The sequence below is a fragment of the Hemitrygon akajei genome, chromosome 9 (genome assembly GCF_048418815.1).
Source record: "Hemitrygon akajei chromosome 9, sHemAka1.3, whole genome shotgun sequence".
In the NCBI taxonomy this organism is placed as follows: Eukaryota; Metazoa; Chordata; class Chondrichthyes; order Myliobatiformes; family Dasyatidae; genus Hemitrygon; species Hemitrygon akajei.
In genome coordinates, this window is record NC_133132.1 from 45868394 (window position 1) to 45892222 (window position 23829).

Consider the following 23829-nt stretch of genomic DNA (forward strand, 5'->3'; position numbering starts at 1 on the left):
AATGAATACTTTACTTCAGGATTCACTATGGAAAAGGATCTTGGTGATGGTAGTGATGACTTGCAGCGGACTGAAAAGCTTGAGCATCTTGGTATTAAGAAAGAGGATGAGCTGGAGGTTTTGGAAAGCATCAAGTTGGATAAATCGCTGGGACCGGATGAGATGTACCCCAGGCTACTGTGGGAGGTAAAGGAGGAGATTGCTGAGCCGCTGGCAATGATCTTTGCATCATCAATGAGGATGGGAGAGGTTCCAGAGGATTGGAGTGTTGCAGATGTTGTTCCCTTATTCAAGAAAGGGAGTAGAGATAGCCCAGGAAATTATACACCAGTGAGTTTTACTTCAGTGGTTGGTAAGTTGATGGAGAAGATCCTGAGAGGCAGGATTTATGAACATTTGGAGAGGTATAATATGATTGGGAATAGTCAGCATGGCTTTGTAAAGGGCAGGTCGTGCCTTATGAGCCTGATTGAATTTCTTGAGGATGTCACTAAACACATTGATGAAGGAAAAACAGTAGATGTAGTGTGTATGGATTTTAGCAAGGCATTTGATAAGGTACCCCATGCAAGGCTTATTGAGAAAGTAAGGAGGCATGGGATCCAAGGGGACATTGCTTTGTGGATCCAGAACTAGCTTGCCCACAAAAGGCAAAGAGTGGTTGTAGACAGGTCATATTCTGCATGGAGGTCGGTGACCAGTGGTGTGCCTCAGGGATCTGTTCTAGGACCCTTACTCTTCGTGATTTTTATAAATGATCTGGATGAGGAAGTGGAGGGATGGGTTAGTAAGTATGCTGATGACACAAAGGTTGGGGGTGTTGTGTATAGTGTGGAGGGCTGTCAGAAGTTACAGCAGGACATTGATAGGATGCAAAACTGGGTTGAGAAGTGGCAGATGAATTGCAACAGGTTACTAAAGAATCATTTTTTGTGTCCTCATTTAGACCTCTTCCCTGTAAATCTTGGTACTGTCAGTGATGAACTTGGAGAAAGGTTTCACCAGGACCTTGCAGTCATGGAGAAACGGTATCAGGGCTGGCTGATTATTGTTGTACACTTGAGCAAGAAGCCCAGACACTGAATACAAATGAAAATCATCAACAAAACATGTTTAGCTTAGTTGAACTATTCCAAAGTATCAGCACTGTTGCGATTAAATGTATTATAGTCAATAAAGGTTAATTTCTTGTTTCTTCAAATTCCTACATGATACAAATAGTCTGAAATTATATTTGTGTTCAGCTTTAAGCAGTCTATCATAACCAAAATAAATTTCTTAAGAAGCAACACTTTCCAAAAAAAAAATTGCTGTCCAGTGTTGTTATGCCTTTTATGACACAAAATTACCAATATTTGGCATTGGTGGTCATGGTTCTAAGCAATGGTTTTTACCACAATTGTTCTGCTCTCCTTTGTGGCCTTTTCTAGGTAACACCAGGACAAATAATCATTTTTGTTAAATCTGGGAGATCATTTAAGTAAAATTATCAATCATTTTGGCATCAGTCTGTTGTTCAGCCAAATTGATAAATTGTTCCCTTTTTGCTCTTTATGTTGCTCCAGCCCTTTGACATTGCATAGGAGCTTGCTTTATTTATCAAAATTAGAATGTCCATTTGATTTAACTAGATGCATTAGCATGTTGCTATTCTTCCACTCATGAAAAATTAAAACAAACATTAAAAATTTATTTTTCTCCCTTTGTTTATTTCTCTTTTTTCTTTTGGAGTTTTCTTTCTCCCTATTTTAAGACCTACTACGTTGCATGTTAATGTCTATTATCTTTTTTCTCTATAATTATGAAAGTAACATTTTACATTGGTTTTCCTTTCATTTTGTTTTTTTTTTAAAGTATTTTAAAAGTCAAATATTCAACCAGATATAGGACACCACTTATTCAGACTATTTCCTTAAAGCACTATAATCTGAGTTGCATCTCTAGTGTCAATAGCTTTATTTGAATAGCACATTGAATCTATTTTAATGTTCAAGAGAAAGTTTCTGTTTTAAATCAGAATTGCTGAAACATTATAAGTTCTTTGAAGAATGTTTTAATTGACTTCATTGTTACAATCTGCATTTATAACTTTTAATGAAGCAGCTGGTTACTTCTAGCTTTGTGTTTTTTTTCCTTTCCCCTTGTGTTTGTCCAAGTATGAGTTTCCAGTTCAATGATTGGTAAGTATGTGGCCTTTCTGCCAAGCAAGAATGCATGAAGTGGCCGTGCAGCAGACAAAATGGGAATAAAGAGTCTGCAAATGGTGCAAATCTAAAGCAAAAACAGAAAGTTCTGCCAGTACTCAACAGATCAGTCAGTGTCTATAGTTTTAAAAAAAAGAGTTAGCATTTTCAGGACCCTTCTTCATCACAACTGTGAAGGTGAGAAAACAAGTGGTCTTAAACTGCATAGAGGGCAAGAGAGTGAAGGATAGGAGAAAGGGAATTTATCTCATAGGTTAAGGGCAGGATTGCCCAGGTGATCCCAATGTTTATGAAGTTGCCCAGTTGGTAGGCTGGGAAAGAAAGTTATACAGAAAGAAAACGAGGTACATGTTAATGCTGGTCAGAGTTCTGGTTAACCCTGAAAAGGGGAGGAGAATGCTGGAAATGCCCAGTGGACAATGCAGTGTCTGAATAGAGAGAACAACTCAGTTAATATTACAGATGGATAACCTTAGTGAAAATTGGTAAATTCTGATTCAAACAGGATAAGCAAAATTAAATTATTGAATTCAATATTATGTCTTGAATACTGTAAATGGGCAAATTAATGGGGAATGGAATGGTGTCAGAGTCAACATAGACCCGAAGAAGTAAATCGGCCGCCTTCTGTATTGTGAAGAAATGTAGAAATAAACATTCCAACATGTCTAGACAGAACATGAAGTGTTGGTCTTTATGCTTTCAGTAAGAATTCTGACCGTATTTCATAGTTCTAATATATGTTTTTTCTCTCTCCATCTACTAACCTTAACTGTGGTATCACCTGGGAAACCCTGGCCTCTTCCCTCAGAGATAGTTTTCTCAATCCAACTCCACCTTCTATAATTTAAAACCAACTCATTTTCTCAATTTCACAGCTCTGAAGGGTTTCCAGTCTGAAGTGCTAACTGTTTCTCTTTCCGCAGATGCTGTCTGACCTGCTGAGTGTTTCCAACATTTTCTGTTTTTGTTACAAATAAATATAAACAGCTTAAGTGATCAGGTAAGAAGATCACTTAACGAGTAAATATGAAGTTGTGCATTTTGGTGGGAAGATTAGAAAAGCAAGCTTTTAAAAAAAGTGAGATTGGATTTAACTGTTGATATTCGGAGGTATTTATTGATCCTTGTACACAAATCACAAGATGTAATGGCGTGGGTGTAGAAAACAATTAAGTATATGCATGATATGTTCCCGGGGGGGGGGGGGGTGAAACAGAGGAATAGGTCAGTTTTGCAGTAGACCTATAGGATATATATACGTATATAAAATAAAGAAAATGCTGGAAAAGCTCAGCAGGTCATGTGGTATCTGTGGAAGAAGAAACTGAGTTAACATTTCAGGTCAAGAGTTTCATCGAAATTTTGGGAGGTGTAGATGTGGAAAGTGGCATTATCAGAATAGACATGACAGAGATGGAGACTGGGCACCAGATTTAAAGGAAGCATTGTCCGTTAGCTATCAGGGTCTGTAAGCTAGAAATGGTTACAGGTCACAAATCCATTCATTGAAATGAATACTGAGAAGTCTGGAAAGGGAAAAGAAATGTTAGTAATAGACTAATTGAAAGTGAGTGCAGGGTGGAAATAAGTGGCAAGGGTGAAGAAACACTTGAATTTTTTTTGAGAGCAAGAAGAAGGAGATATAGAATTTAATATATTGAGGTTAAAAAGTCCCGGGTATCCCATAAAAAGGTGAGAATACAGCTTTCTATTTCTACACCTTTTATTGGAGGAAGTGAGTAACACTGAAGGAGAAGTTGTTTAATGAGAAAGTACTCAACCAGGTGGAAGAGAATGGAGGTTGAGGAGGACTGGTTGGTTAACTGCTCAATGAAGAAATTGAGGTCTTTCAGACCATCTATTTTTGGGATGGAGTTGGCTTAGATATTCATCTTAAAAATGAAAAGGTGGGTGGACTAAAATATTGGAAACTATTAAAGTTGTGGAGTGGTTCTGGTGTGTCCCTGGAGTAGGCAAGGAGCTCATGAGTGGAAAGAGGAAGAAACAAGCTTTCTGGGACAAGAACTGTTTGAAATGGTGGATCTTTTGGAGGCTGTAGAAATGTGCTGTGTATGATTGAATGCTCTTTAAAATGAAAACTGATGGGCGATTTCCTGAAGAATTTGATTGACATTAGCTTAGGGCCACGGTCCAGAGCAAAGCATGAAGAGATGTAGTAAACATCCCCCACAAGATGGAGATTAGTTTGCCACACAACAGCAATGTTGTCTTTGACACTAGGCTTAATGATAATATTGGTGTTGGTCCTCAATTATCACAGTGCTACTATTTTGTTGCTTATCAGATTAGAGTGAACGATTTTTACTCCCATAAATATATTACTCTATAAATGGATTTTAGGAAGTGTACAGGAGCGTTTTGTTTAATTTTCCATTTTAGATTGCTTTCATTGGTAGCTATAAGCATTGGATGACTGGGGTTGAGATATGTTCTGGCAGTTACTTCTGGTTAACTTTAGATAGTGATCTAAGCATTTGCAAACAAATGAACTTAACAGTACAGTCCAAGACAAACTTACCCAAGGCTAGAATTTATCTTCTGAGAAACAGTATTATCATTTGCAACCTAAGTAAGACACTGAAAAAGCACGCTTTATGTTGCAAATGTTCATACTGTTTCTTGAAAGGCAATTTAATTTATGCATTTTGAGACTGAATGCTTTGTAATTTATGTAATTTAGAATGACATTCAATTGTTGTCTAGACATCAGGTAATTGCAAATAATTTTATATTGAATAATCCAGATTGAGAAATCAGTTTCTAGTGTTGGAGCTTTGCAGTCTCCAATAAACCAGACCATTAAATTTGATCTTATTTCTGTGAAATGCTGCTGGAGAATAAAATCAGGTATAAAGTAGCAGAATTATTTGTATTTCCTTGAACACTGGAGGAAATTCTATTTTGTTTAACAAATCAGAAATAACTATAAAATGTATGCAATTCCTTTAACCCATTGTTATGTTTGATTTTTAGGGATGGAATGTTACTAAAAGACATATTTTACTAAAAATATATATAGTGCTAAGCTAAGTATGTGTGATACAGTTGTATGTCTGCTGCATTTGACAATGTTTGTAAATTTGCAGTGCTGATAAAAGGTATTCACCCCTCCCACCGGAAGTTTTCGTGTTTTATTGTTTTACAATGTTGAACAACAGTGGATTTAAATTTGACTTTATTGACACTAATCAACAGAAAAAGACTTTCATGTCCAAGTAAAAACATATCTAGAAAGTGATTTAAATTAATTACAAATATAAAACACAATAATTGATTTTACAGGTATTTACTCCCTTTAATATGACACGCCAAATCCTCACTGGTGCAGCCAATTGGTTTTAGAAGTCACATAATTCACTAAATGGAGATCTGTTTTTGAAGACCTGTATGCATTCAAGGTGTTTCAATTGATTGTAGTAAAAAATACACCCGTATCCAGAAGGTCCAACTGCTGGTGAGTCAGTATCTTGACAAAAGCTACACAATGAATACAAAAGAACACTCCAAGCAATTCCGCGAAAAGGTTTTTGAAAAGCGCAAGGCAGGAGATGGATATAAGACAATTTCCAAGTCACTGAATATCCTTTGGAGTACAGTTAAGTCAATCATCATGAAATGGAAAGAATGTGGCACAGCTGTAGAGTAGGCTGTCCTCAAAAATTGAGTGACCGTGCAAGAAGGGGACTAGTGTTTGGAGGCCACCAAGAGACCTATGACAACTCTGGAGGAGTTGCAAGCTTCAGTGGCTAAGATGGGGGAGACTGCATATACAACAATTGTTGCCTGGGTGATTCACCAATTGCAGCTTTATGGGAGAGTGGCAAAGAGAAAGCCTCTGTTGGGGGGAGGGGGGAAGCTTCTCGTGAAATCTTGGCTAGACTTTGCCAGAAGGCATGTGGTCTGTGCACTGAAGTCTGCTGGAAGAAGGTTCTATGGTCTGATGAAACCAAAATTGAGCTTTTTGGCCATCAGACTACATGCTGTGGCATCAAAAACACGTCAACCCTACAACCCTACCGTGAAGTATGGTGGTGACTGCTTCATGCTGTGGGGATGCTTCACTGCAGCAGGCTCTGAAAGCCTTGTGAAGGTAGAGGGCAAAATTAATTTGTTTTCCAGTAAGATAATGACCTAAGCTACACAGGAATGGCTTAAAAACAACAAAGTTAATGTCCTGGAGTGGCCAAGTCAGAGTCTAACCTCAATCCAATTGAGAATTTGTGGCTGGACTTGAAAAGGGCTGTTTATTTATGATCCCCATACAATCTGACAGAGCTTGAGCAGTTTTGTAAAGATGAGTGGGGAAAAATTTCAGTGTCTATATGTACAAAGCTGATAGGAGACCTAACCAGATAGACTCAAGGCTGTAATTGTTGTCAAAGGTGCATCTACCAAATACTGACCTGTGTAATTATGCAGTCAATTATTTTAGACCAATTTGTAGAAATTTGTTTTCACTTTGACACAAGAGTCTTTTCTGTTGATCAGTTTTTGAATAGCCAAATTAAATCCACTGTGATCCAATGTTGTAAAACAATAAAACATGAAAACTTTCAAGGGGAGTGAATACTTTCTATAGGTACTGTACATGTTACCCATTTTCTTTTAATTGCCAATTAAAATATTTCATAATTTCTTAGTGAATTAACTGAGAAATTGTAACAACATTTTGAAAATAATCATGTTTTTGAATACTTGTGTTTTCTCACTGGAAGGTCACTGCTACTTTACGTAACTTGGCAAATCTGCCTCAATCGCGCTGCAGGTTCCTAAGCACCGGAGCACTATTGGAACTGTGTGAGATAATGGAACAGCATTTGAATGACATAGACATTTGTCTGAATGTAGCCAGAATATTCAGGTAATAGAATTAAAAAATTAAAAACAACATTAAATGAGCTACTGTTGGAAATCTCTAAATAATTTAAAATATTTCAGAATGATGTCCATTTTTTCTTTAAGTATAGAATAAAGACTGTGCTTATGAATAAGTGTAATTTTAATACTTTATGCTACAAAAATGAAAAACACAATTGAAATTAATTTGAGAATTGTCTAATAATTTTTTAATGATTTGTAATGCTTAAAGTTCTTTTCATCTTTTTTCTGTGTATAGTGACATATTTAAAATTGATTTTTTTTCTATAACTGGGATATATATCTGTAATTTGTGTATATTTCTCTCCCTAGGCAGCTGTAGAATGCTATTTCAAGCTAATAGAGGGTCTACCAGTTGTTCCTACTTTGATATATTAATTATTTTTATATTTTATGAATATCCAAGTTGATAAAATGAAAACTGGTATTTTTTTCCTATCACACAAGACACATTTCATGTTAAATTATAGAGAAGTTTCACAGCCTTTGATAAACAAAAATAGGTACAAAATTAAAACTTACCTGAGTTTCTGTTGTTTATAGTTTTGTAACGTTGCAAGGTACTGCTGCCACAAAACAACAAGTTCTGCATCATACAAAACTGATTCTGGTAGATAGCCTTTATTGAGGGGCATTTTAATTTTAACAAAACAGGTAGTATGCGTAATAAAACTGCTTTAAAAGATTCTTCATTCTCTATCATTTTGCTATACTTAACTCACATTCTGACTGCTGTTAAAAATGGAGAGACCGGCCAAGAGGACAATCACCGTATTGTCTAAGCGGCGATCTCTGTGCTTCAGGACTGTTTTGAACAGACCAACTGGCAGATGTCCAAGGTGGTCACCACAAATGAACTAGATCCAGACGATGTAGATGATGTTGGTACCTCAAGAGCGGTCATCTCACAGCCCAACCAGAACACCTGGCTGAACACAGAGGTGCACTCCTTACTAAAAGCCTGGGATGCTGCCTTCAAGTCCAGTGGCAGAACCGCCCTGAGAATCCTCATTTTAGGTATCAAGAGGGCAAAGATCACCTACACACAAAAAAATTCAGAAACACCTGTCTGATAACTATCCCCAGTGTATGCGGCTGGGCATCAAGGGCATTACTGACTACACAAGGGAAAACAGCATTGACACCCTCCTCCCTGATGCTCTAAACAACCTTTTTGCACACTTCAGGGCATGCAACAGAATGCCCCCCACAAAAGCTACCCTACTCCAGGTGAGCAGCCTGAGAGAGCAGCAGGTGTGAGAAGGACTCTGCAGAGTCAACCCACATAAGGCAGCCAGGCCAGACAACATCCGAAGTCAAGTGGGCATACAACCTTACTGACGTCTTCACAGACATCTTCAATGCTTCACTCATCCAGGCTGCTGTCCCCACATGCTTCAAATCAGCCACAGTCATCTCTGTATCAAAGAACTCTACACCTTCAGAACTAAAAGACTACTGCCCACTGGCACTGATGCCAATCATCATGAAGTGCTTTGAAGGCTGATAATAGCACAGACCAAAAACTCAATTCCGGCCCTATTCGAAGGCACTCATGTCAGAATGCAGTTTCTGGATTTCAGTTCAGAATTGTCACCATTGTCCCACAAACCTTGGTGAACAAGCTCCTATTGCTTAGTCTAAAATCCACTGTGCAGCTGGGAGTTGGACTTGCTAATGTACAGACCTCAGTAATCCCGATGCACAACCACTTCTTCCTCCCCATCATCCTCAACACACGTTTTCCAGGGCTGTGTGTTGAGCCCATGCTGTACACCCTGCTCACACATGGCTACATGGGCAATCACCCAGGCAATTACATTATCAAGTCTACCGATGAGATGACAGTGGCGGGGCTCATCGCCAACAATAATGAGATGCCCTACAGAGAGGAAGAGGAAGAGCTCAAGTCCTGGTGCCAGGCAAATATCCTCTTCCTTAATGTTAGCAAGACAAAATAAGATTGTCATCAAGTTCAGAAGAACTTGCACCACTCACACTTCCCTTTACATCAGAAGCACAGCAGTTAAAACTGCAAGCAGTTTCAAACTCCTGGTTCCCGGAACACATCCTACGCAGACAAGAAAGATCACAAACGCCTCTACTTTGAGGAGGCAGAAGGGAGCTGGACTCTACAAAATCATACTCGGGTCATTCTACAGATGTACAGAAGAGAGCATCCTGACAAACAGCATCACTGCTTCATACGGAAACTGTACTGCAGTGAACAGGAAGGCTCTACAATGGATAGTTAATACTGCCCAACACATCTATGGCACCAGCAATTAAGGTCATATATGCAGTGCTTATAAAACCCTTGGAAGCTTTCATGTTTTATTGTTCAAGAACATTGAACCACAGTGGATAAAATTTGCTTTTTTTTGACACTGATCAACAGAAAAGACACTTTTGTGTCAAAGCGAAGACAAATTTCTACAAATTGGTCTAAATTTATTACAATTATTAAACACAGAATAATTGATTGCATAATTACTCACCCCCTTCAAGTCAGTATTTAGCTGATACACCTTTGGCAGCAATTACAGCCTTGAGTCAGTGTGGATAGGTCTTTATCAGCTTTGCACATCTGGACACTGCAAATTTTCCCATTCTTCTTTACAAAATTGCTCAAGTTCTGTCAGATTGCATGGGGATCATGAATGAACAGCCCTTTAAGTCCAGCCACAAAATCTCAATTGGATTGAGTTCTGACCTCTGACTTGGCCTCTCCAGGGCATTAACTTTGTTGTTATTAAGGCATTCCTGTGTAGCTTTGGCTGTGTACCTTAGGTCATTATCTCACTGAAAAACAAATCTTCTTCCAAGTCGCAGCTCTCTTGTAGACTGCATTATGTGTTCCTCCAGGATTTCCCTATGGTTTGCTACATTTATTTTACCCTTTACCTTCACAAGCCTTCCAGGGCATGCAGCAGTGAAGCAACCCCACGGCATGATGTAGCCGTCACTATGCTTCACAGTAGGGATGGTGTGTTTTTGGTGATGTGTGGTGTTTGGCTTATGCCAAGCATAACATATAGTCCGATGTCCAAAAAGCTCAATTTTGGTTTCATAGAACCTTCTTCCAGCTGACCTGAGTCTCCAACATGCCTTCTGGCAAACTCTAGCCAAGATTTCATGTGAGTTTTTTTTCAACAGTGGCTTTCTCTTTGTCACTCTCCAATAAAGCTGCGACTGGTGAAGCACCCGGATAACAGTAGTTGTATGCACAGTCTCTCCCATCTTAGCTACTGAAATTTGTAACTTCTCCAGAGTTGTCATAGCTCTTTTAGTGGCCTCACTCACTAGTTCCTTCTTGCTCAGTGACTCAGTTTTTGAAGACTACCTGTTTTAGGCAAATTTACAGCTGTGCCATATTCTTTCCATTTCTTGATGATTGACTTAATAGTACTCCAAGGGATATTCCGTAACTTGGAAATTTTCTTGTATCCTTCTCCTGACTTGTGCTTTTCAATAACCTCTTCATGGAGTTGCTTGGAGTGTTCTTTTGTCTTCATGGTGTAGTTTTTGCCAGGATTCTGACTCACCAGCAGTTGGACCTTCCAGACACAGGTGTATTTTTACTACAATCAACTGAAACACCTTGACTGCACACAGGTGATCTCCATTTAACTAATTATGTGACTTCTAAAACCAATTGGCCGCACCAGTGATGATTTGGTGCATCATATTAAAGAGGGTGAATACTTACGCAATCAATTATTTTGTGTTTTGTATTTGTAATTTATTTATATCACTTTGTAGAGATCTGTTTTCACTTTGACATGAAAGAGTCTTTTTCTGTTGATCAGTCTAAAAAAAACCTAAATTAAATCCACTGTGATTCAATGTTGTAAAATAATAAAACATGAAAACTTCTGGGGGGGGGGGGGGGAAACTACGCTTTATAGGCACTGTACAGAAAGGTGCCAGAAAAGGACCAGTAACATCATGAGAAGGATCCCACATACACTGTTCAAGTACTGTTTGTCCTACTCCCATCAGGGAGAAGGCTATGTGGCATTCACACCGGGACCACCAGACTCAAAAAAAAAAGTTACTTTCCCCGAGCAACACCTCTGCCCACTAACTCCACCACTACATTTTTATTTCCCATCAGTCACTTAATGTACAGCCTAGTGTCATTTCATGAACATACAATCAATGTATATAAACTATCTTAAGCATTTGTATTTATTGTGTTTTATTATTATTGTATTCTTTATCTTTTGTATTTTTATTTTGTCCTGCATCAGATCCAGAGCAACTATTATTTTGTTCTCCTTACACTTGTGTACAGAAAATGTCATTAAGCAATCTAGAATCTTGACTAATACAAAAGCTGTGAGCTGGAGCATAATAGGTAGCTAGATCTGTGTGAATTGGGATTCTGGTGGCATAGTTTTAGGTGACCTGTGTATGCAGAGAATTGGAGAGACTGGCCAAGAACATGTTGAGATAATCAAGCCTTACAGTCTTGAACTATAAAGGAGTCAAAGATTATGGAAAGAGAAAGCAGGAAAGTGGCATTCAAGTCAAGGTAGGATAAGCTGTGATCTTATTGAATGGCAGAGTAGGCCCAGAGGACCAATGGGTTTCTCCTCCTTCTGCCTCCTGAGTGTTAGAATAGGAATTAAACAGGGTGCAAAGTTGGGCTGAGTGATATTATAGAAGTGGAAGTATGCGTATTTCAGATACGAGGACCAAATTTTATCTCAGTCAGACTGATTAAGGTGACACAGATCTCCTACAGTTTTAGATTGGAGGAGGAAAATGGGGTTCAGCCACATCATAGACTAAAGACATATCAAATAGAACAAGAAATATTACCTATATCACAGGGCTGAGGTGCCAGTGATGACTTTGTTAAGAGCTCCTCTGGCAGAGATGGAATCTTGGAGTGATTCAAACAAAAATTTTGGATGAACATGAACACTAATTTGGGAGGCTACAAAATTTTGCTTTTGGATGGAGTAACTTCACTCAGGAAAATGATGCAGGACAGAGAAACTTGTGGTATATCAACCACAAGCAAAACTACTCTATTACCACCCTAATAACATTTTTTTGTTTGTAGCAAACTCTCAACCTACAATGACTGCTGCCTTGTGTTGTCAGAGTGCTTCAGCTGTTACCACTTATTTTTGACTATCCTCCACCAACACCAAAGAAAGCAGGTTAGTTTTATTCTAACTGAAAATATGGGGTTTCAACAACTTGGGTTTATCTGTTATGGATATAATTGTACAATGGCTTTTACAGAATTCCCCCCCATTTCCTGTTTAAGTACTTAAGTAATCTGCTTTCTCCCATTTTTGAACTTTTTCTATAACATGGCCGATCACTAAAATAGTTGTATTTTGATCACAAATGCATTTAAGTTTATACATTTTGCTTTCTGAAATGTTACCTGCTGTTAATCAGGAACTGCTACTTTGATATACATTTAATGGGTGTCTTTTAAAATGTGTCATCATTTTACCTTCAGTGTTGGTCACTCAGAGCTGAAAGTTAACCCTTTGTCACCTTCTGATTAGTTAATTTCTCTAAGCTTGCAAACCAAGTCTTAAAAAGATTTGTGAATAAAAGACTAATGATTACAGTTTTAATTATAGACATGGGCTTGTTGTCTTTTTAACTAATGGAATTTTTAACCACTAGGATTTATGAGCATTTGGAAATGCATGAGGGACAGTCAGCATAGCTTTGTCTGATCAACTTTGAAGAGATGACGAAGGTGATCAAAGAAGATAGAGCAGTGAATGTTGACTGCATGGATTTTAGTAAGGCATTTGACAAGTTCCTGCATGGTAGGTTCATCCAGAAGATTAAGATGTACAGTATGGGATCAGAATTGGCTTGTCCATAGAAGACAAAAGGTAGAGGTTGATCAATCTTAATCAAGCTGAAGGTCCATGAGTGGCAGTGTTCTGTTAGAACCCATACTGTGACCCCTACTGTTTGTGATATATAAAAATGACTTGGATGAAAACATTGATGGTGGTTTACTAAGTTTTCAGATGACAGAAAGATTGGTGGCATTGTGGATAGTATAGAAGATTGCCAAAGGATACAGTGGAATATAGATTACTTGCAGATATGGGTACAGTATTGGCAGATGGAGTTTAATGCAAGCAAATGTAAGGTGTTTTAATTTTGAAGATCAAATATACAGGGAAATATACAGTTAATGGTAGGGTCCTTAACAATATGGATGTACAGAGGAATTTTAAAGTCCAAGTCCATGTCTCCCTGAAAGTGGCTGCACAGATTGAAAGGGTGTTGAAGAAAGTGTATGGCATCTTTATCTTAACTGAGTTCAAGACTCTGGTTAGGCTGCATCTGGAGTATGGTATTCAATTATGGATGCCTCATTATAGGAAGAATGTAGAGATTTTGGAGAGGTTGCAAAAGAGATTTACTAGGATGTTGTCTGAAATGGGGGTATGTGCTATACAGAAAAGATGGAACAAACTAGGGCTGTTCACTCTGGAGCAGTGATAAAAATTTATAAAGTTATGAGAGACACTGAAAGAGTAGATAGCTAGCATGTTTTATCCAGAATTTAAGTACCTAATAGCAAGGGGCATGCATTTAAGATGAGAGGGGAAAAGTTCAAAGGAGATGTGTAGGGCAGGTTTTTTATTAACTAAGAGAGTGGTCCTTGCCTGGAATCTGCTGCCAGGAGTGGTTGTGGAAGCAAATACAATAGAGGTATACAACAGAGCATCTTAAGCCCATAAATATGCTGCAAATCTCCATCAGCACAGGAACACTGCAGGGATGAGTACTTAGCCACCTGCTCTACTCACTTTACACCTATGACTGTGTGGCTATGTACAGCTCCAGCACCATGTACAAGTTTACTGATGACACCACTGTTGTTGACTGTATCAAAAGGGGGTGATGAATCAGCATGCAGGAGGGAGATTGAAAACTTGGCTGAGTGATGTAATAACAACAACCTCTCACTCAATGTTAATAAGACCAAGGAGCTGATTTTAGGCTTCAGGAGAGGGAAACCAGGGTCAACGAGCCAGAAATCATCAGATGATCAGAGGTGGAGAGGACCTGTAATTTAAAATTCCTGGGTATCACTATTTCAGATGACCTATCCTGGACCCAGCTTTCTTGTGGCAGCACTCTTTGTAGATGTGCTCACTAGTGGGGTGGGTTTTTCCTGTGATGGACTGGCCTGTATCCACTACTTTTTGTATGCTTTTTTTATTCGTGGGCATTGGTGTTACTATACCAGTGTGTGATGCAACCAGTCAGGATACTCTCACAGTGCATCTATAGAAGTTTATCAAAGTTTTCGATGACACGCCAAATAAGAAAGTAGGGATGTTGCTGCGCCTTCATTGTAATGGGACTTACATGCTGGTCCCAGGACAGATCCTCTGAAATGATAAAGCAAGGGAATTTAAAGTTATTGACCTTCTCCACTGCAGATTCCTTGATGAGTACTGACTCATGGACCCTCGGTTTCATCCTTATGTAGTCAATAATCAGCTCTTTGGTTTTGTTGACATTGAATGAGACGTTGTTATGGCACCATTCAACCAGATTTTCAATCTCCCTCCAATATGTCAGTTTATCACTTCCTTTTTTTTGTCAGCAACCTTAAATATGGCATTGGAGCTGTGCTTAGTTGGAAAGCGAGTAGAGCAGGGGCTACTAAATAGTATTTACATGTTGGTCTCAAGATAAATCCTCTAATATGATAACTCCCAGGAATTTTAAGTTACTGACCCTCTCTACCTCTGATCCCCTAATGCTCAAGGATCCCCAATTTCTTCCTCCTTTAGTCAATAACCAGCTTTTTGGTTTTATTGACGTTGGTTGAGTGGTGCTATAGCACTAGCCTCTCACTCAGATTTTCAATCTCCCTTCTATGTATGTGCCAGTTTGTCACCACCTTTGATTTGGCCAACAACAGCAAACTTAAATATGGTGTTGAAGCTGTACTTGACCTCACGTTCATAAGTATAAAGCGAATAGAACAGGAGGCTAAGCACACAGCCTTGTAGTGCACCTTGCTCATAGTGAATAAGGAGGAAATGTTACTGCCAGTCCATACTGACTGGGGTTTGCAAGTGAGGAAATCAAGGACCCAGTTACACAAGGAGGTATTGAGGCCTAGATCTTGGAGTTTTTTGATTAGTTTTGAGAGCATGATTGGGTCGAATACAGTGTTATGGTCAATCAAGAGCATCCTTATGCTTGTACCTTCACTGTCTAGATGTTCCACGTGTGAGTGAAGAGCCAAAGAAATGGCGTCTGCTGTTGACCTCTGATGATGGGAGGCAAATTGGTTCAATCTGGTCCAACCTGTTCAATCTGTCTCCATAACTCAGTCCCTTGTGTCCTGACAATATCCACACAAATATCCTTTGCACTCTTTCTAGTTTTATGGTATCTTTCCTGTAGCCAGGTGATCAAAACTGAACACAGTATTCCAAATGCAGCTTCCACAATGACTTGTGCAGCTGCAACATAAACATCCCAACTACCATACTCAATGCCCTGCATTGCATTGAAGGCCAGTGTACCAAATGCCTTCTGCATCACCTGGTCTACTTGCGATGTCAATGAACATAGAATGTTCTATGTTCCATATTCATTATAGGAAAGTTGAAGGTGCTGGACTTTTACGTGGTGTGGGGATATTTAAATGTATGTGCCTACATGATCAATGCCATCCATCCAACATTCTATGATATTAAAGCCATCCAGTATTCTGTAGTTAGTTGTGTTTGGAGATGTCTTGGCCTTTGAGATTACATTACTTTTTGTTTCAAATCTTATGGATGCTCTTTAAGTTTTAAGGTCATGCAGAAAGAGCAAATTTTGACATAGATGCAAGAGAAAACCTATTGCTAGATTTTAAATGGGAATACTTGAGACTAAAGAATGGTAATAATTGCTTGCCAGTGGAATGGAGATGATTAGAGTTGAACATAAAATCAGGCCTTCAAGTCAAAACTTAGCAACTGTGACTGGCTGCAATTCTGTATAAAGGTGTTTTAATTTGATTACAGTAGGAAATTGTTCTTTTTCATCCAGTTGAAATAAAGGGGTCTGGTTTGTTTGAATTTGAATGGAGATTTCAGCACAGTCTAATTTGGTTTCTGCAAGACTGAGCTAATTTTATTTTGGATCGGCTCCTCCCACACTGAGACTTTGTAGGCAAAAAGATTTGCCTGATAGATTTGAATGTTAGTACTGATTGAAAAAGTTGTATTTGATTTTAGGTCCCCAGGATAGGCTTCATGCAAGTTGGTAAAAGTCAACAATTGGTGTAAAAATTTTTTTATATAATATTGAATATGAACTCCTTTGCTTGAAATGCTCCCAATGACTCTGGGCAGAGGTGTTAACCCTCTTCTGTGCCAACTGTGCATGCTACAGGAAGGAATATTAAATGGGGAAACGGATGAACCTTGATAAAAGCTGCTGGTTTAACAGTAGTGATAATATAACAACACGAGTGAATCTGCAGATGCTGGAAATATATAAAAACACAAAATGCTGGCAAAACTCAGCAGGCCAGACAGCATCTCCTCCCATAGATGCTGTCTGGCCTGCTGAGTTCTGCCAGCATTTTGTGTTTTGATAATATAACAACATGTTTTGGGACATTTCTGGGATTTAATTGACAGGTGGCTATTAGTCTGTTGTTGAAGTTTAAGTCAGGTTGTTAAGAAACACTTTTTTCTTTGGGAAACTGTGTGAAGCACCATTAAATTTTTTTTGTATGAGTGTTAAAATTCTATGAGCATAAACAACAGAGGACTAATTGTGTAAAGATGCATAGCTTTATATCGGATATGCTAGGCCTAGAGGGGCCAATCACAAAGGAAGCAGTGTGCATTAATGGTTGTAAGAGACATTATTCTCGTGTTACACAATGTAGGGTTTGTAAATTAGGACATGGATATCAATATGTATTTGTAGAAAGAGATTATCTACCTTATTTTGGCCATGTTACAATGAATATTAGTTGTCAGGAACCCAAATTATAGGAATAATACAAGGCAATGTGTGACTTGGAAATCTGAAATCATGATATACCCACATACGGAGCAGAGAAGAATAAATTGTTAATTGGATCAAATCTAAAACAATGCATGCATGTTCTTGAAGTCATTGTATGTCCCTATCCCTTCAATGCTATGCATAAGTTCCCAGGCAAACTGAAATGATCTTCCAGTATTAACTGTATCTTTTGAAACCAGAGCTTTGACTGAATCTTAGTATATGTAACAATAATAATCTATATCAATACCAATATCAATATTGCTGTCTTGGAAGAATAAGGAACACACTGTGTAACTTTGATGTTAAAGATATTCCTATACTATATTCTAAACACTATGTTCCAATCTTGCTGTGATTTATGGTTAAAAAAAAGACAGAGATATCAGGCTGATATTCACACTCAGTCAACAAAGTTATCAGTACTTCAGAATAAGTCAGTATTTTGAACCACATGAGACATCTCTACAAACTCTCCCTGAACTGCAAATCAAAATCTAAGTGAGACTCCACAAAGTGTATTAAACCTGTGCTAACATTATGCAACTCACTCAAGATGCCGGAACAAAAATAAAGGAAATAAAAAGCACCTCACTTTAGGATGACTTGATTAAACAAAAAACTAAATACAGTGCATAAACAGGATTTTCTGACTGAAGTTTTCATAATTGTAGTAGTGAAGGAATTTGCTCTATAACTGTTGGATTGGTAGCAGAGAGGTTGATCTGGATGGCTGATAGATCAATACTCAGGGGTGGATGGAGGATGAGATCTCTGTGTGGGCAGTTGAGTGGGAAAGGCAGACAATTTGTGCATTGGTAGTTAAGGGAGTGGGATGTTGGCAGATCATTGTGGGGTAGGTATGACTTGGCTGAACTTGATGGGGGATCAGCAGATCTATGGGAGGTCTGGATGGTAGATTAGTCAAAGGTTGTAGGATTTGCTACAGACTTTTATTGAAGACTGATGAAAATTTGTGTCAAGAGTTAAACATTTAAATACTTCAACTTTGTTGTGGATTCCCAGCATTGGACTTTACAGGCTGGGACTTTCTCAAGTTCAGCCTCTTTAAGTAATGCTGATGCAGGTTTCAAATGACTGTGAAAGGTATGCATGCACAGTGAAAATTTCCACTAGTGTTGCCAGAAGGCATTGCAGATCATTGGATACTATTGTACATATGCTGTCTCCTGCACTTATTCAAACTGCAGAATTTCCTACTTTTCATTTCAGCTACTACATTTTTGTACACTAAGCAATTCAGTGAAATGGATTTTATAGTGAATGTGAATTGTAAAGCACACAAAAATCTGGCAGCTTACTTTAAGCAGCCCTTCAGGCTGTTTCAGCTAAGTGTATGTCTGTGTTGAGTTAAGGAAGATAACAAGAGAAGCACGAGGTCACTGTCAGCTAAAGGGAGGCCTTAAGATTTATCTTGTTCTACTCCCCGAAGTACTTCCTCCATAGGAGATATCAGTTGCATGACAGTTACAAGCTATCCTCCTGTATGTATTTGTCATCTCCTTTTATAGTCTGACTTGTCAGAAAATGAGTTGATCCCTGAACAACCACACCCCCACCACCACCCACAACTAACAATCTACCAGCGTAGAATATGTAGTGACATGGTGAAGACATGTAGGAGCTCATTAATGTCACTGATAGTGCATCCTACAGCTGCATTGTGTTATACAGCTGTCAAGCATGAAGATCTTTTCATCAGATTGCATATTTTTGAAATATCTTAGACCGTAAGAAACAGGAGCAGGATTATGCCTTCTGGCCCATTGTTTCTGCTCTGCCATTCAGTCACGACTGCTCCTTTATCTCCCCTCTCCTCAGCCCTGCACCCTGACCTTCTCCCTGTAATCTTTGATGCCATGGCCAGTCTTAATGGTTCTCCAAGTGGGACCACATCTAACGTTCTTGTATCTAGCCCCCATGGATACTGTACACTAAATTAATACCCTGTGGTGCTTTTTGTATTGGATGCAAATGACACTGGTACATTTCTCCTCTAGGGCAGTTGAAACAAGACCTGCAAAAATGTAAATCCATTTTTAGGCTTTCTTACTAGTTATTTCTATGAGTTTTGTTTTTTTTAAAATAATATTTCTGGCTTACCCTTAAATTAAAATGCTCCATAAACCCATTGGAATCAGAATCCGGTTTAATATCACTGTCATGAAATTTGTTGTTTTGTGGCAGCAGTACAGTGCAATACACAATGGAAAAAAAGTATAAATTACATTCAGAAATGTGTGTGTTTATTTTTAAATATATATATATGTCATATGTTAAATAAGTAGTGCAAAAAGGGAGCAAAGAAAAGTGAGGTAGAATACATGGGTTCATTGTCCATTCAGAAAACCGATGGTGAAGGGGAAGAAGTTGTTCCTAAAGCAGTAAGTGTGTCTTCAGGCTCTTGTACCTGCTCCTCAATAGTAGCAATGGGAAGAGGGTAGTCCTGGGTGATGGGAGTCTTTAATGATAGATGCCACCTTTTTGAGGCACTGCGTTTTGAAGGTGTCCTCGATGCTGGGGAGGCTAGTACCTGTGATGGAGCTGGCTGAGCTTGCAACTTACAGCGGCTTTCTCCGATCCTGTGTAGTGGCCTTTCTACACCAGGCTGTGATGCATCCAGTTAGAATGCTCTCTACAGTACATCTTCAGAAACTTTCTAAATCTCCTTAAACTCCCAATGAAATATAACCGCTGTTGTGCTTTCTTTGTAATTGCATCAATATGCTGGGTTCAGGATAGATCTTCAGAGAATCTATAAATAGTTGTTGCGTTAATAAATTTTAATTAAAGTTGCACTGCAGGTGGGAACCTACCATGTATATTATAATCAAAACCTAACTAGAAGCAGATGTTAATATTCACCATCCCTTTAATGCCAAAATTTATGAAATCCTACTAAACAGAATTATGCCTCATTTGGATATGTCTCTACAACAGAACTGGACATGGTTAAATAGAACCAGTATTGTTTTAGCTTTTCTTGTGTTTCACATGTTATATATTAACATGTCTTTTATCCATTGTCTTTTCAGTTTTTTTGTTTGATATTTTATATTCTTCCAATGTGGAAGAATTGAAATGATAGTTTAAATAACTTTCAAATAAGGTATAACATGTAGTTATTTATAAAATGTCAGGATTACTACTCATTGTACTCCTACTAAATTACATAATTCCTTCAATTTTGATCAAGCCAAGGGAATTTGTTCATGCTATTACTTCACATCCAACCTTAGATAGATGGAAAATCCAAATACAAGATCCTTTTATTACTTGATAGCAGTGAACTAACTGGTTAATAATTTCAGCTTGACTCAGCTGATTCAACTCGTTTCTGAATCAGAAGGTCATGGATTCAGTCCAAAACTGCTCATATCATCTAGGCTTGGCTGTGATATAATTCTTTCCAGGCATAAGACATTAGACTAAAATACAGCAACTTCTTCAGCTTAAAATAAAGGAGCTAATTTGAAGAGGAACTGGAGATTTTCAATCTGTGCCTTAATCAACACCAACAAAATCTGATTCATTTCATTTGCTGTTTCTATCACCTTGGCAATTACTGCAAAGTAAAACTGACATAAAGTGGTTTGGGATATATTAAAGACATTTGTCCTTATTCTTTTCTCTTTCTCTCTAAAATTGTCCTGAATATTTGTGCAGTTCTACTTATAAATCTAAGTGACAAAGCCTGGCTTCTTAATAAAATTCCTGAGAAATGAAGGTTTTGAGTATTCCTTTCAAAATAGAATAAACTCACCATAGACTCAGTGGGGTGAATGGCCTCATTTTACATCAGAAGCAAATATGAAAGAAAATATCTCCCTTATGGCTACACTTCCATTTACTTAATTGACTACAAAGTGCTTCGGGGCATCTCGAAGTTCTGAAAATAAAATTAAATGAAAGGCTTGCTACAGGGTTCGCTTGATTTTAACAGTGTGCAAAATTAAATTCAGTATTTTATAGCAAAGCTGCTAGAGTTCATGTCAACATAATGTGTTTTTTCACTTCCTAGGATTTAGTAGTCCGTGTTGTCTTTATTTTGGGAAATATGACTGCAAAGAACAATAAAGCAAGAGAGGAGTTGTACAGACTGGAGTACAGCGTGGAAACGTTACTGACTTTGTTCCAAATGTATCATGAACTAACTGTTCAAATAAAACTTACTTCACCAAAGATGCAGAGCAAAAATGGAATAATTGAATCTAAAAACCAGAAACTTTCGGAGGTGGAAGACGTCCTAATAAAGTTGATAAGAGTGATTGCTAATCTATCCATAAACAACAAGGTTGGCTCTGCATTGTCTAGAAACCAAACCTGCATGGAACTACTAATTAAAGTATTAGGTCAGTTTTCAGTCTTTTAATGTCTATATATGAATAACTATTTTTTAAAAAAACAAAGTTTGATCATTTATGTTCATAACAATCCAGATTAAAGTGCTGCTCCATTGAACTTGGTGTAACAAGAGTTATCTTAGAATTTCCTATTGTTAATGGAAGTGAAACGTTGTATAGTCCAAAGGTGGATAATTAGATTTAGAGCTGATCAAAATCATATTTCATTTCTTGGAAATTAAGCAATTAACTGGTAATCTATTCTAAGGTTATAACAACTAGCTCACCATTTTCCCACAGATCTACAACATTTTTTTTAAACTTTTGGGTACTTATCCAAATAGAACAGATGATCTTTATTACAATTCTATTTGTTTGGATTTTCTGAAGCTGCTGATAAGCCAGAATGAGAGAAACATTTATTATTGGAAAGCAAAAAAATGCAGATGCTGGAAGACTAAAATCAAATGAAGTGCTAGAAATACCCAAGACAGGCAGCGTCCATGGATAGAGAAACAAAGTTAACATTTTTGGTCAATGATCCCAATCAGAAGTGATGAAAATGGTTACAAAGTGAGAAACATTCATTTATCCTTAGAGTGATAGCCTTATTCACCCCTAACCTAAACTGAAAGTTGTAGTTTCCATCTGCTAACCACATTCATATTTGCACTGAAAAATATGCAGTCTTGTGCAAGCAACTCACAGATGTAGTGTGGATATATTATCTGTTCTAAACATTTGACCACTTTTTTGGCTATCATGCCATTTGTTAAAAGTTTTTATATTTCAAGAATACTTGAAGAAATGTAAGTAGCTAAGTTGGTTTTGATGCAGTGTGGGTAAAACACTGTAAAACTGAAATCTGGACCTACAGTTTTAAGCATTGGTAAATCTGTACCAGAGATTTGTATGAATGTGATTGTTGCTTTGCTTCTCATTCTGGTATAAAACTATCAAATGTTTCATGGCACTGTTCATGTTTATAGAGTCATAGAATTATACAGCACATAAGAAGCCCTTCAACCTATAGTGCCCACACCAATTACACCCATTTACACTATTCCTACACTAATCCCATTTTATTCTCACCATACTGCCATCAGCTTCTCCCAGATTCTAATATATACACTAGGAACAATTTACAGGAGCCAATCAACCTACCATTCAAGTACCATGTTGAAATTATGTTCTGTATTAACCTTGTGTCATATTGTGCAACATAGTATTCTGCTAAGTTGAATGGGTTGATTATTAATGCTACAAATGGGTTGACAGTTCAATGCATTTCCACAGCTGCAATTCTCAGCTAAGACTGTCAAAACAAAGCTGCTAATTTTCTTATTATTGCAGTTTATGGAGCCATGTTCTGAGAATGTATTATATAAATTATAGTTCTTTCCAAGTGAAATTGACCTGTGCAACTTATTTCATTTATGCTAGTTTCATTCCATGTCAATGGTCCTGTTTTAAATGGAAGAGTTATTGAGAGGCTACAGACTTTGTCTAGTTGTTCCTTTTTTATATATTTCTCCATTTTTGACACAGTTTGAGCTTGAGAACATAAGCATAATAAAAGTGTCTAGACACGTACTTGAATCGCCTCGGTATGGTAGGCCAAATGCTAAAGGAAGAGATTAACACAGATGGGTGGAAGTGGTGGGCCCAATGGCCTGTTTGCATGTTATACGAATATGACTTTACAACATAAGATATAGGAGCAAGAGTTTATAGAGGCTTTGGCCTTCTTGTATTGATCTTTAAATCTGCTCTACCATGCAACGTGGCTGATCTCCTATCTCAATTTTCTTTTACTATTTCAATTTCTCTTGATTCCTCTCAATATCCCAAAAAAAAATCATTGACCTGTTCTAAGTGATTCACCAACCTCTAAATGAAGAAAGTAAGAAAACCAAAACTGTATATTTTACTCCAGGTGTGGTCTTACTAAGGCCTTAATTATTTGCAATAAGACTTCATTATTCATGTACTAAATCCTCATGAAATATAGGTCAACATATTGCTTTCTATTCTAATCACTGCATGTTGGCTTAATGTAGAACATCAACAGGTACTTTGAATATTAACATTATCCATTCTCTTTACTATTTAAAAAATATTCTACCTTTCTATTTTAAGAACCCCAAGTGGATAACTTCATATTTTCTGTGCTATATCACAGCTGCCATGTTTTTGTCACTAACTCAGCTTGAAAATATCCTCTTATAATTTCAAGTTTATTGTCATTCAGCCATATACCTGTACATGTACACCGACAAACAAAACATTCCTCCAGACCAAGGCGCAAAATGCAGTACATATAA

General features: G+C 37.8%; 1 protein-coding gene across 1 annotated transcript in view; it reads left to right on the forward strand.

Annotated features, from left to right (window-relative positions):
* The window catches only part of armc2 (armadillo repeat containing 2), a 98487-nt gene that overhangs the window by 58781 nt on the left and 15877 nt on the right, over positions 1-23829 (forward strand). Inside the window, exons 11-13 of the mRNA XM_073055881.1 lie at positions 6944-7089; positions 12181-12280; positions 21184-21514. Of these exons, the coding sequence (XP_072911982.1) occupies positions 6944-7089; positions 12181-12280; positions 21184-21514 (577 nt within the window). The remainder of the gene's footprint in view (positions 1-6943; positions 7090-12180; positions 12281-21183; positions 21515-23829) is intronic.